General features: G+C 36.0%; 1 protein-coding gene across 1 annotated transcript in view; it reads left to right on the top strand.

Annotated features, from left to right (window-relative positions):
- Nucleotides 1–15,247, top strand: part of GRIP1 (glutamate receptor interacting protein 1) — a 409,502-nt gene that overhangs the window by 376,237 nt on the left and 18,018 nt on the right. Inside the window, exons 17-20 of the mRNA XM_058189644.1 lie at nucleotides 1,144–1,321; nucleotides 3,630–3,769; nucleotides 5,433–5,618; nucleotides 8,586–8,742. Coding sequence (XP_058045627.1) covers nucleotides 1,144–1,321; nucleotides 3,630–3,769; nucleotides 5,433–5,618; nucleotides 8,586–8,742 — 661 coding nt within the window. The remainder of the gene's footprint in view (nucleotides 1–1,143; nucleotides 1,322–3,629; nucleotides 3,770–5,432; nucleotides 5,619–8,585; nucleotides 8,743–15,247) is intronic.

Below are 15,247 nucleotides of genomic sequence, written 5' to 3'. Positions count from 1 at the left end.
GTGGTGCTCCCTTAATGACCACTTCAAAAAATGTCATAAAGTCAAGTCCAGTCATATAGTGACCCACTTAACAATCACAATGGCTTGCAACCATAATTCCATAATTCACAGTCATAAATTGAAGATTTCTTTTGCAAAAACACATACATGAAGGCACTCAACACAGTGTAATAACAAGATGGAATGGAAAAATTAATAAAAATAGAAATCAATATCTGAATTAAATCCATCTTAATTGTATTCTTCCTACCCTAGATAAAAAGAATTGTAAACCATTTTCAAATCATATATAAACCAGAAGCGCTGATAGAGCTTCGCATAGATAATTAAGAGAAACAAACACTAACAAAGATTCTTACCCTAACTATATCAGGATTATTGTTGGAACCCATTGGTCTGAAATCTGCTTTTATCCCAATTTTCAAAATAACAAGAAAAGTTACTGAACTGAGTCCAGTTCTGATGCTGAAATTAAAACTGGTGTTCAAGTAGCAATGGCTGACATGTTTGGCTCAGCTTTGTATTAAATTGAACTAAAGGAGTGTTGGGTGTGTTTATGGAAAATAGCAATAGCACTTAGATTTATATACCGCTTCACAGTGCTTTACAGCTCTCTCTAAGTGGTTTTACATCATCAGCATATTGCCCCCAACAATCTGGGTCCTCATTTTACCGACCTTGGAAGGATGGAAGGCTGAGTCAACCTTGAGCCTGGTGAGATTCGAACTGCCAAATTGCAGGCAGCTGGCAGGCAGGCAGCAGAAGTAGCTTGCAGTACTGCATTCTAACCACTGCACCACCGTGGCTCAAGATCTTTGCTTTAACTTCTTAAGAGCACTTAGTTACCTTTTACTGAGATACTGCATTGGCCTATTCAGCTAGATGTGATTATCACCCTGAATATGAATCACCACAGCTAGAAAGAAATTGTATACATTTTTACAGATATATTAGGTTTAAAATCCTAACTTTGCTTCCACAAAAATGGAAGGAGATTTACTGGTTTGCCTATGACTTCACCTGTAGTCATCAGCATAGAAGGCAGTAGTAGCTTAGATATGTATCTGAAGCATGACAGTTTGAGGATGTGTATGCTGATCGTTTTTCTGAATGTATTATTTTTTTCATTCCTTCTTTTATAAGAGACCAATTGCATCCTCTTGGCATGTATTGCAGATGAACAAGAGAGCTCAGGAGCAATTATTTATACTGTTGAGCTCAAGAGATATGGAGGACCTCTTGGGATCACTATTTCTGGTACAGAAGAGCCTTTTGATCCTATTATCATTTCGAGTCTTACTAAAGGTGGATTAGCTGAAAGGTAAATTGACATAAAAGTATTTGTAATATTCAAGTGTAAGAGGTCATTCAACCTATGTAATAATAAGATTTTTTACAAGTATCACAAATTAAATAATTACTTTTAGCCTTTTTCTCTTGATATATATTATGAGGTGAAGATGGTGATGATAATGGTGATGACAACAATGATAATGACTTTTGGAACATGACCTACTGTTACCATAAATCATTAAAGATCCATCAGTGGTAAAAGAGCTTGACTAAGAGTAGGAAAACGCAGATTCTAGTCTCCCCTTGGGCAAAAAGCCAGTTGTATGACTTTGAGCCAGTCACTCTCTCTCTCAACTCAAAAACAATATCAGACTCATGTCAGACTCTGTACAAATTCCCTGAAGAAACAAGTATCTTGCTGAGTTGACAAGAAAACTAAAGGAAACTAAATCACACTAGTCCCATTCTCTCTTTCTCTCCCCCTCCCTCCCTCTCTCCCTCTCTCTCTCTCCCCCTCTCTCTCCCTCCCTCACACACACAGAGAGAGGCAAATATATTGATACATGCCTTTCTGTCCTAGCAAACCATCCTTGCTTCTACCACATCCATATATCACATCATCTCTTTTGTTCTTTACATATTTCATTTCTCCCTTTTTAAACTCCACCTAACATGACTTTCTTGGTTTTCCCCCTTTCTCTTGGCCAATTTATTTCTCTTTCATATATTTTTGTGATTTGGCCCTCATTCATTTTTTCTATATTATCCATTCATTCTGAATCCTATTTTGTCTTTTTTTACCCTGTTTAAGTACTCCATTCCAACTGTAGTCAGCTTATATTTATTTTTCTATCCTGTAATTTACTTCCAAATAAAAAAGTGGGCCAAAGGTATCTTTTATATAGCCATTTTCCTATATTTTACAAATATTTAGCATAAATTAATTGACTTGCTGTATATCTTTTCATAATTTTAGGTAAAATGCAATTCTTCATTTCTGCTGTATATCAGAGATTCAATAAATTAATTTTCAGATTCATAATCCTTCTTGCATCATACAATCTACCCAAAATTATCTGCAAATTATTTTAATTATCAGCCAATATATTACATAATGTATATGAAAGTACACAAGTATGCAATCTTTCATGGTCCTATCCACTACAAATATTTCTTATAATTCATCTGTTAATACATTGAACAATCAAGATGATATAAGATACTCTTGTCTTATTCTGTCTTCAGTTGTGAACCATTACTAAGCATTTTGTTCTATAAATTCTTTACTTTCCTCATACACTGCGCTTACTGGGTTTAACAACTAATCTTCAATTACTCATGCAAGCATTCCATATGACAAGCCTAATTCACGTTATTCTACCTTGTCTCAAAATTAACAAATGTACATTAAATTTCTCACATTTATATTTTTCTACCAAAGAGTAAAAATCTGTTCTGCACATCTTCTGCCCTCCTAAGACCACACTGCAGTTCCGAAATCTTGCCCATTGTCATCTCACGTATGCATTCAAAGAGAATTCTGTTAACCATGTTCTAGGCACATTTAACAAACTAAACTTCCAGTGGTTTTTGCATTCACTCTTGCTGCTTTGTTTTGAGGATTAATAACAGCGTTCTTCCTCTCTTTTTGGATCTTTTAAATGATCACACATAAGCAAGCCACTTTTATGTTACAACATTTGTTCAGATACACTATCTACTCCTGCACTTGCAAAATGGAAAGGATAACATATTCACACTGCAGAGTGTACTCTGTATTAAATCACTCGTAAGAATAAATAATGCATAAGGTTCATGATAATATCAGGGGTATTATTACCCTGATTATTACTACTAATTCTCTCTCTGTCCACATCAACAACTATTCCTTCCATGCTAACGCATATCTTGAAGTGAAAAAGTTGCATCCTTTAATAGTATGTACGGATGTTTGTTAATATTTTTCGTTTATCTGGAAGTACAAGTAAAGTAACTATTAATGTTACTATTTCTATTTGCCTTTGACTGCAAAAAAATCTATCAAGTTATTTTCTTAAGACTTTGGAAGTATAAAATAGTAAGCTCAATAAATGTACAACTTTAGTTTACGTTACTTTGAAAGAAACTGAGCTCTTTGCTAGTGCAAAGATAGCTGGTTCTGTTGGTTATCAGCTTACAGTCATAATGACAAGATCTTTAAAAGTAAAATTAATGTTATTACACATACATAAATTACATTTTAAAATAAAAGCAGGGGGAATTATGTTTTTCTTAAATTATACATTAAACGCTTTGCTCAGATTTTTTTTTCATGTTTTATTTAACTCATGTTTCAGGACAGGTGCAATTCATATCGGAGATCGAATCTTAGCAATAAATAGTAACAGTCTGAAAGGGAAACCTTTGAGTGAAGCCATTCATTTGTTACAGATGGCAGGAGAGACTGTGACCTTGAAAATAAAAAAGCAGACAGATGGTGAGTGTGTCAGGTATTCCACGGATGCGTTTTCTGCCATATCAGGGATGTGTTTTGCATATATTTATGAAAGTGACATTTGCCTGTACTATCTATTAGATATTTAGGACTGTAGTAATACATCCATGTTATATAAAAATAGAGATGTAGTGATTTTAAAAAGAGCATTTATTGCAAAAGACAGCAAAAGCAATGAGACTGAGTTGCCCAAAAGCTAATCCCATTCATTGTTTATAATTTTTGTGTAATACTCACTCATTAGAAAGCAGTGGTCCTGCTCATTTGGATACCTGGTTAGTTTTCAATAAAAATGGTTCCCGAAGAACATGGGAGAAAAGAAAAGGGTACAATGATGGAATAAGGTTAAGGGCACCTACAGTAATTATACAGTGCATGTTCAACCTAGAAAGAAAGAAAAAAGGACAGGAAGGAGTTTTTCTTTTAATCCTTGTTTTAAAAATAAGAAAGTGGGTTCCTTTTGGGGAACTGCAGAAGGCCCTGTCCCTCAGAAAGCACACAAAAGTTGGGGTGTCTCATTGCCCGGAACCTCAATCTGTCTCAAGGAGGATTTGTAGTTCATTCAGTGTTCCCACTGACTTTTTTTAATGTGTATTTTGTAGTATTGTTATTCTACAAACTTAATATCCAATCATCAGTTATCTAGCAGTACTAGATATCTAGATGTATTCATTATGCTACACTAACTTTTGGCTCTGTGAATTATTGCTTTTGATACACAGATATTAATTCTAGATATTAGTTATGATTTATTGCGAGCTCTAACAACATTTGTTGTTGATTAAAATAGGTAATATAATAACAGTATATGTTCCTGGATAGCTGCTGCAGACACACACACACACACACACACACAAATACACAGAGAGAGAGATACATATATAGATTTTCAAAAATTAGTGCATGGAAAGGATGAGGCCATATAAATATTTTAGTAACACTTCTAAAAATGAAATAATATAGTTGTCCTGTCCTTAGTAATATATGTCGTTCCCTTTTTAAAAAAGCTTGCTTTTCTAATAGAATTGGTTACTGCAGACTAAGCTGCAGGATCAACCAATATAGAAACAGGTTCTTTCTGTATTATACCTCCTCTTTGCACACATTCAAAGAAAATAAAACTGTTCAAAGCATTTGAAAAAGGTTCCTTGCCAAGCACAGAGGCCAAAAAAGTGCTTGAAACACTGAAGCAGCTCTGGGCTTTAGAAAACTTGTATAGCTACTTTAAAAGCTGCTTCTGGACAACTCCCCATGGCTCTTCCCATCAAAGCAAAGTGGCTGGCCATACATATAAATGTGGAGACTGTTGACAGAAAGTCTGAAGCTACTGCACAAGCCTTGCTAAAGATCCAGCTGCTTTAATGGTTCCAAAAGAACCATTGTTTTGTTTTGTTTGTGCTCCCAAGTAGTGTGATATATCTTATTTGAATGTGATATACAACTCCGTTAGTTCCTTGACTCCCATCAAGCCAACGGTGAGTCATAAAGGGAGAGGGCCTTTCCATTGTTCCATAGATATAATTAATATGGGAGAGAGTCTGTTTGTCTAAGCTTTCTATTGGAAAAAAAATGGTTTTCTATGCACTTAAGATGAATGTATATTTAAATTTATAGTGCATGTATAACACATCTTTCTTTCTATCAGCATCAAGTCCCAATAAATTTTCTGCCTCTGGTCATACAAATGAATTAAGTGATGCTGAAGATGATGCAGCCACCACACAAAAACCAGGCAAGCTATCTGAAATCTATTCCACGACTGTCCCAAGTGTGGACAGTGCTGTAGAATCGTGGGATGGCTCTGGAATGGATAACAGTTATGGAAGTCAAGGTAGGGATCATGTATTTATTCTGATGTACTTAGTATGGGAACATCCAGGAGTGAGGCTTGTTATGTTTGAGAGGCAAACTCAACTTTTAACTGTCTTGTGGAAATCTCGTTAAAACTGCAGTTTTAATGTGCTAATTCTTGCATTCAGCTAACCTTGATTTCATGTCACTGTGAAAGATTTTAAAAATATATAAATATACTAAGAGCTTTCTGCTGGTTTTACTAATGTTTCAGTGGCTAGCTCATAGCTCACATATAGCTAAACAGGTTTATCCTTCAAGCTTATTTTAATTATAAGATCCAGAACACATTGAAGGTATTCATTGATATGAACATCTGAGGCCCATTCATTGTTCTTTTTTAACCTGACTAGTAAAGATTTATTGTAAACTGCCAAAGGGGAGCATTAAAAATAATCATTCCTTTGTTGCCCTTTTATTTCTCCTTCATCCCTTTGACATTAAGATGTCAAGAGGCTTTCTAAGTAAGAAAAGTTTTCAACAGCAGAAAGATTCTTTTAAAAGAAAAAATATATACTTAGCATTTAGGATTTAATTATTATTTTAACCATTGTCATTTAAATCTTGAACATAATTTTGAAACAGAAATGCAGAATTTAAAAGTCTTGGTTTGAAAATGTACAAATATTGTAATCTTTTAGATGTAAAATCAAACCACTGCTTTATATATTGACTTTAAAGTATATTAAGATAACAAATGTTAAAAGGTTGGTTTGGGGGGGGGGAATCACTGCTTTTTAGCTTCACACATTTCTTTTCATTATTTGTTAAAGGAGCATCAAAATGAAAACTGAATGTCTAATTTTTTTGAAGCCAAATCCCCAATTTTGTATAAATACATTAATATATTTCCCTTTTTTTATTTGGATAGAAATTATATTGCTTTTAAAAAACATGCGTATAGGTGCAATTTACAAATACAGAGCCGTGGTGGCCCAGTGGTTAGAATGCAGTATTGCAGGCTAATTCTGCTGACTGTTGGCTGCCAGCAGTTCAGCAGTTCTATCCTCACCAGTTTAAGGTTGACTCAGCCTTCCATCCTTCCAAGATTGGTAAAATGAGGACCCAGATTGTGGGGCATTATGCTGACTCTGTAAACCGCTTAGAGAGGGCTGTAAAACACCGTGAAGTCTAAGTGCTAAGTGCTATGTTTAAACAAATTTAATAATATTATCACTGATAAACTGATAAAAGATAGTGTCTGTCTTCCAAACAGATATGTTTAATTTTTAAATATGTAGTTTGAAAATTAATATAGCAGTATCTATCTAAAAACATTGAGATTATAGTTCCAGTCGTATATATAAACAATATGAAATATAGTTTTTAATACAGGTAGTCCTTGGGTTATGATGACAACTGGGACTGGGATTGCCATTGCTAAGCAATGCAGTTATAAAGTGAGACATCATGTGACTTCATCACTTAGCAATGATAATCCATGTGGTCGCCATTGCTTTTGTAGCTCCAAGGCATGCAGATTATTAAGCAGGAAGCAGCAAGAGTCCCAGGTAAGAAGCAGAGAGTGCTGTGGGGAGGTGAGAGAAGTCCAGGAAAGCTGGAAGAAAGAGGGTGCGACTACACAAGCACAGGGATGCCAGGGAAGGAAGTCTTCCTATGAGTACAGCGGGGCCAGGAGACTTACCATATGACTTGCAACCTTCCCTGCCAGCTTCCCCATTGACTTTGCTTGCGGGAATCCAGCAGGGAAGATAGCAAATGGAGACTGTATGACCATAGGGCACTGTAACCATTGTTAAGTTTGAGCTGGTTGTGAAGTGCTAGAATCACACTTTGAGGATTGGGCATAGGTATCATGTGTTTGCAACTTTGAACAGTCACTGAATAAGTGATAGGTAAGCAAGGGCTACCTATATATATATACAGAAAAAATATTGATTTGATTAGAAATAATTAAAAGTCTTATATTTAAAGGATTTGAACTTGTTGCCAGCAAAATAGCAGAAACATCTCTGAATGATGTGATATAACCTTCATGCTGAACATCATCCAGGCAAAACACTTCTAGGAATAGAAATGTAATGAAATGTGATTCTGATGAGTGATATAGGAATAGCAGGAGCAATACAATAACAAAGAACTTGGAAATGACAGAAAAAAGAAGTTATTTGGGAAATGAAAGCTCTACTAGAACAATCAGACTAAGTACCATAAACTATATACTGTATTTAGTCCTAGCTGCTTAGACCTAAATAAATAAAGTGTGTGTTTCTGGCTATTCTATACAGAAATAAACTCCATAAATAGATCAAGATAGACAATCCTCAATCTATTTGTGTTGCCGTAGTACCTTAAAATTGCAAGATAGATTACTGTTGGCAGGATAATTTTTTCCTTTAAAAAAAATAAATAAGAAATTAAAGTAAGTGGCCGTTAAGAGGCAAACCTCTCCCGTTCTTAAACCACTAGCACCATCAGGACTTTAAATTATATTTTGGGTCATTCCAGAAAGGTTTTTTAAGTGTAGAAACTGAGGTGATTTACTCACAGAGATTTTCCATGAAGGGAAGGGAAGGGAAAGTCCCCACCACTTCTGGTAATATTGCCTGTCACTTTCCTTCTGGTCGAGCAGATTGCGGCTGCCATAAAAGTTCCCCATATTTTCTATATGATGAATAGATTTCAAATAGCATTGATTTCTCAGTAGTATTGTGTTGGACGTGCAGAAATGAGAGCAATCAACATATCCTTAAATCAAAACATATGTTGTTCATAATAAGATTGTTTTTAAGAATATAACATAATTTCAGTTTGCCCTTCCAAGAGAGTTCAGGCATATAACTAGAAGTTAATTCTAGCTGATCCACATATATTTAATACAATAAATAATAGTTTAAATCATACAATGGTTGGAAGAATAATTTCACATTACATTTCTTTTTATTTTACATAGTCAACTGTAATCAACATATGGTTACTTTTTTAGGTCCCAATTATCAGGCTTCAGGATACAACTTCAATACCTTTGAATGGAGAAGTCCAAAACAAAAGGGTAGTTTATCTCCTTTGAATAGGCCCCGAATCAACTCCTTCCATGATACAGGGTTAAGTGATGATGATTGGGATAAACCAGTAGCAAGTAGGTAAGTACTGTGCTACATACTGAATTATTTACTACACATATTAGCATGTTCTTATATTGATGTACATTTTAGGACTGTTCAAAACTTCAGATATGGACGCATGTGGGTGCTTTTGAATAGGGACCTGTTTGCAACTCTAGAAGAGGCACATCCACTTCAGAGAGTTTCAGGCAGATGCAGCATTTGCTTTCCCCCAAAGCACCTTTTTTGTCTTTGAAACTAAAGTACTGAACAGACCTATCACAGATTGCCAAGGACTTTAAAATGCTCAGTTGCCAATTTGTCCTCAAGTTACTGAGATATATTGACAATTCATGCTATATGAGATTAGTAATATTCAAGACGTGTGCTAAGGCTGACAGTAAGCTGTGTGCAGTTGGTGAACCTTTGTGTGCAATAGTATAGGTCATTAACTGTTGATATTAATTCAAAACTGAAAGAGCTCCAATTTCCTGTCTCCTGTTTTCATTATATTTGATGGATCATTCTCAGATTCATCCTTTAGTATTTAGGAGATTTCACTGTGGTTTCAACATAAATCAGTAAATATGATACTGTGATATCATACTGTGAAGAAGGGACACACAGAGACACAACTAAAAGATATGGCTGCTTTGACATCAGTGCTACAATTTTCTAAAGGGTAACTTTTTGATGTGGTCTCAGTTTTTAAATGTTAGTATTGATAGTATATCACTTTTTAGACATTTATCATCACCAGCTAGAAGTTTAATTAACCTTACTTAGACACCTGATTTGGACAAATTTATATTCAAGCTTTGACTTCTATTTTGTTAAGATAAATACATGGGGGTCTCTTGAACCAGTATTCCTATATGGTAGCAGAGCCATATCTTTAAATATGAATCTGTTCCATTTATATATCAACATATGTGGCCTTTAAGTCGGTATTGACTCCTGGTGACTACATGGATAGGTCTGTAGAGTTTTCTTGGCAAGATTTTCCAAAAGTAGTTTTCCCGTCCTTTCTCATAGTCCTAGGAAGATAAGAGAGTAACATGGACAAAGTCACTCAGCTGCTTTCATACCTAAAGGAGCATTAGAACTTATGGTCTCCTGGTTTTTACCCTTCTGCCTTTAACACTGTACCAAAATGGCTCTCTATATGACAGTGGCAGAAGGATTTATGATTCAAGGTCCTGAACCAACCCCAATATCTAACATTTTGTAATGCGGCCTCTTCCACCAGGAAATTTTCTCCTTGCTAACGTAACTTCAACTGAGAATTAAGCCCAGCTGAGGAAAACAAGTATCAAGAGTGATTTAGTGCTTCTGCCCTAATAAGCTATTTTACCATAGATTAAATATAGTTTAGGTCTATGTAAAAAGATTTCTGTGTTCTAATTGTCATCTTAATTGCTTAATACATATTCAAAATCTATTTGAATATGTATTAATATTATAAAATACTAATTGCTTAATACATATTCAAAATCTATTTGACACTTCTGCTCTTTCCCCACTCCCTATATTGCTTTAACTTTTACATAGACATCACTATTGCTAATTTCCCCATTATAGCCTAATCAGTATAGTTATAGGAAATATTAATATTAATAATAGATTAACGAACTATAAGAACTGCACTTCTTGTAATTTTGGGATTTGTATATAATTTCTGCTGGTGATGACAAACTCTTTTGAGTCAGATCCAAACTCTTGACAAATAGAAGTAAACCAGGCATTTACTAAGTAATCCTGGCATTTATTCCAATACCATTACCATGTAGCTATTTATTATACCATGTGTATACCAATCTAACCCACTAGATGCTAACCAGCTTACTTACATACACTCATAAAAACAAAGATCTAATTAAGGTCAAATAGCAAAATTAAAAACAAGTCCAAAAGGCAATTTCCATACCTTACCCAGATTTGGCACCTGATTAGAAGAGATCAAAATCATCCTCTTTATCTAAAATTTTCTGCAATTGAAATCCAATCACTTCCTCTAAAATCTTCCTTAAAAAGGAGTAAACTGGAATAGTCCAACACTATTGGAGCAAGTGATGTCTTCTTCAGAAGGTAATAATAATAATAATAATAATAATAATAATAATAATAATAATAATAATAATAATAATAATAATAATAATAATAATAATAATAATAATAATAATGTTTTAATTTGTATACTGCCCTTCTCCCGAAGGACTCAGGGCGGTGAACAGGCAAGTAAAATACAAACAGAAACATACACCATAATTAAAACAACCCTTAAAAAACTGATTCAAATTTGCCAGAAAATTTAAAATAACATTACACCCCATAAAATTACAGAAATTTAAAACCCATCAAAATTCAATTAAAATTGAAAGGTAAGAAACCAATGCCTCTAAGACAGAAGATACCATCCCATCTCTGTTCAAATCACTAGGTTAGCATCTCAAATCTAATTATATTCACATCCTCAGCTAACTGAAGGACAGATGGAGCATAGAACTAGCCCTACAGGTGAAGAAAATTATACTATAAGGAACTGTGTCTACTTGAAAAATTGCAAATTGAAATGAAATAAATCCCAAATATTTTTACAAGATGATGGTCATCTCCCTAGAATATGTTCCTAATGGAGTTCAATTTTGAGCATATTTATTTATTTTACTTTTATGCTGCTGATTCCTAAAGAGACCCAGAACAACAAATAGTGTAAACATAGAATAAAACAACAATCCCCAATATCAAATGCATATAAAGTAGATTTTAAAAGATAAAAAAATAAAAAAGATTTTTGAAGTAGATAATATAACAGACCCCCACCTTCAGTTATAAAAAATACATCATCTTCCTGTGCCAGGCTGAACAGGTGAGTCTTCAATATTTTCCTGAAGCCTAAGAGAGACAATGCTGATTAGGACTCTGTCCAGAGGGTTTCTAAAAAATAGGAGCAGCTAGTGAAAATGTCCATTTCTGAGGCCATGCCCTGTGACAGTCCCATATAGACAAAACCTGGATGGAGTTAACCATATATGTTGTTAGTTGAACTCTGTGTAGGGCCTTAAAGGTGACAACCAGCCCTGTAAATCACAGCTGGAAGGTGACTGACAAGATCTCAAATTCACCCATCACAGCTCAGATTGCTACTTTCTGTACTAGGTGCAATTTTCAAATGTTCTTTAAGGGCAGTTCCTTATAATAATACCAACAGGAAGTGTCCAGGACATGAATGACTCTGCACAAGGCTTCTGGTATGGAATGATCATAATTGGGACACAAGATATAGCCATAGAAAAGATGTTCTAGCTAGGATGCTAGGAGAAAGCCCAAATGCAGACATCCATACTCGGAATCATCTGGAATTGTTACACCCATGAACCCAAAGCGACACAGATTTGGAGGGATTTCATTGGAGTCTATTTTTCTCTATCAAGAACCTGATAACTTCCAGGCTTTGGATCAGCACTTCTAGCACAGCATTTCTGCCCAGGATTAAGACATAAATCTGGTTATAATCCATATATTGATGGCACCAAGCCTCATACCATTGGAATACCAATGGAATAAAACATGTTAAAAACAAGAAAAAAGGAAATAATTGGTCCATTGTTGGGACAAAGTAGCAAGAAGGTGACAAGCAACAGGGAGAAAGCAGAACTACTTAACTCGTTTTTTGCATCTGTCTTTTACACAAAGGGAAAAAACAGTCCAACCTATCAAAAACAACACCGTAAAAAGCAGATTAGGAACACAAGTTAAAATATGGAATAAAATGGTAAGTGAGCATCTATCCACCCCTAGACAGGTTCAAATCACCAGGACCAGATGGATTACACCCCAAGGTTCTGAAGAAACTGTCAGACGTGATCTCAGAATCACTGAACTATATCTTTCCAAGATCCTAGAGCACTGGGAAACTACCAGAGGACTGGAAAGGAGCTGCTGTAGTTCCCATCTTCAAAAATGGTGGGGGGTGGTGGAATATATGCAGGAAATTACAGACGGATCAGGAAATACCTAGAGGCAAATAAACTAATAACCAAAAGCCAACATGAGTTTGTCAAAAACAGGTCATGCCAGACAAATTTTATTGCATTACTTGACAAAGTGATAAAATTAGTGGACCAGAGGAATGTTGTGGTTATCATTTACTTGGACTTCAGTAAGGCATTTGATAAAGTAGACCACAACCTACTACTTGATAAGACAGAAAAATGTGGGTTAGACTGCATCACTAGATGGATTCCTAACTGGCTGACCAAACACACTCAATGTGTAGTCCTCAATAGAACTGCATCTACATGTAGGGAAGTATGCAATGGGGTACTGCAAGGCCCAGTACTCTTCAACATCTTCATCAATGATTTGGATGATCAAATTTGCAGATGACACCAAACTGGCAGGAATAGCCAATACTCCAGAAGATACGCTTAAGATACCGAAGAATCATGACAGACTTGAACATTGGGCGCTATCTAACAAAATAAAATTCAATGGTGAAAAAAGTAAGGTTCTACACTTAGGCAAGAAAATTAAAATGCACAGCTACAGTATAGATGGTACCTCGCTCAATAATAGTAACTTTGAGAGGGATCTTGGAGTCCTAGTGGACAATCATTTAAATATGAACCAACAGTGTGCTGCAGTTGCCAGAAAATACAATAGTTCTAGGCTGCATAAACAGAGGGATAGAATCAAGATCACATTAATTGTTAATACCACTTTATAATGCCTTGGTAAGGCCACACTTGGAATACTGAATCCAGTTTTGGTCGCCACAATGTAAAAAAGATGTTGAGACTCTAAAAAGAGTGCAGAGAAGAGCAACAAAGATGATTAGGGGACTGGAGGCTAAAATATATAAAGAAGAATTGCTGGAATTGGGTATGTCTAGTTTAATGAAAAGAGGTGACATGATAGCAGTGTTCCAATATCTCAGGGGCTGCCACAAAGAAGCGGGAGTAAAGCTATTCTCCAAAGCACCTGAGAGCAGGACAGAAAGCAATGGATAGAAACTAATCAAGGAGAGGTGCAACCTAGAACTAAGACGAAATTTCCTGACAGTGAGAACAATTAATCAGTGGAACAACTTGCCTCCAGAAGTTGTGAATGCTCCAACACTAGAAGTTTTTAAGAAGAGATTGGACAACCATTTGTCTGAAATACTATAGGGTTTCCTGCCTAAGCAGGAGGTTGCCTAGAAGACCTCCAAGGTCCCTTCCAACTCTGTCATTCTATTCTATTTCTATTTTTTATTATTCTATTCCAGTGATGGCTAACCTTTTCCGAACCGAGTGCCCAAAGCGTGCACAGCCGAACCCCCAAAATGCAATGCACATGTGGCCCCCGTGTATGTGTCCCATACATGCGTGTGTGGCCGCCCGCATGTGAGCACAGGCCCCCTGCATGCACCACCACCTGCCGCATGCATGGCCCCTGCACACACCCCACCACCCCTGTGCGGCCCCCTGCACAGGGCCCCACACACACATACGCATGCCCCCCCACATCCCCCCCCACATATGCAGCAGAGACTCAACGACCAACTGGCTGATGGGAGGTGCACGCACATGCACAGCAGACCTGAACTGGGGCAACGGCTTGCATACCCACAGGGAGAGTGCTGCACGCCATCACGATTCTATTTGATTCTATTCTATTCTATTGTATTCTATTCTATTCATACCTGGAGGATGATCTCTACCAGAATTTCCTGTAGCTATTAAAAAGGAATGGAAGGAGAGAATTATGAGGTACTCTACAAAGTAGAGGTCTAATGACAGGTCTCTCTTCTCCCACTACCACCAACCTCTATTTCAGGAAGGAGAACAACCAATACAAAACAATACCTCCTACTCCAATCCTTTGGAGATGGTCCAGAAGAATACCAAGCTCTGTGATACTAAATGCTATAAGAAGTCAAGGAGGACCAAGAAAGTTATACTTAATGATCTTAGCCTTTCCAGTGGTCATCCATAAGTGCAAAAAATGCACTCTCCATTATGAAACCTAGCCTGAAACCTGACTGCCAACAATTTGAACATTCTATTTTGTGTAGGGCTTTGTGAACTTGCAGAACCACCACTTTCTCCATCATTTTCCTTGAAAGCAAGGTTAAAGATAAAGTTATCCAAAACTTAACACATTGAATGACAGATGCTTGAGTAGGAGATGTAGCATTCCTGACTCAATCAAGCATTTATAATTGCTCAAATGTCTGCCACCTCAAAGATGGCTTTGCATCTTTCCTTACCTTCATAATTTTCTGCATGCTTCTAACTCCACAATTTATAGCAGATAGAATGAAAGAATGCTAAGAATAAAAGCAGTGAAAGTGACTGCCCAAAAGAAAAGCAAACCAGAGGCTTGTTTTTTTTGGAGATTATAATTATCTATTTGTCAAGCAAGGTATTGTTACTCATTTTATATTTCACATTTGTATAATTGGAGGCAGAGAGAAAGAGAGAAAAACAAAGAGGGAGAGATTGTATAAATTCTTATACTAATCATTCCACAGGCCAGTTCATCAGCTGTGTTTCCTCTG

This window comes from Ahaetulla prasina, chromosome 7, assembly GCF_028640845.1.
Source record: "Ahaetulla prasina isolate Xishuangbanna chromosome 7, ASM2864084v1, whole genome shotgun sequence".
Lineage (NCBI taxonomy): Eukaryota > Metazoa > Chordata > Lepidosauria > Squamata > Colubridae > Ahaetulla > Ahaetulla prasina.
Note: the sequence above shows the minus strand (reverse complement) of the source record. Positions and strands in the feature narration are given on the sequence as shown.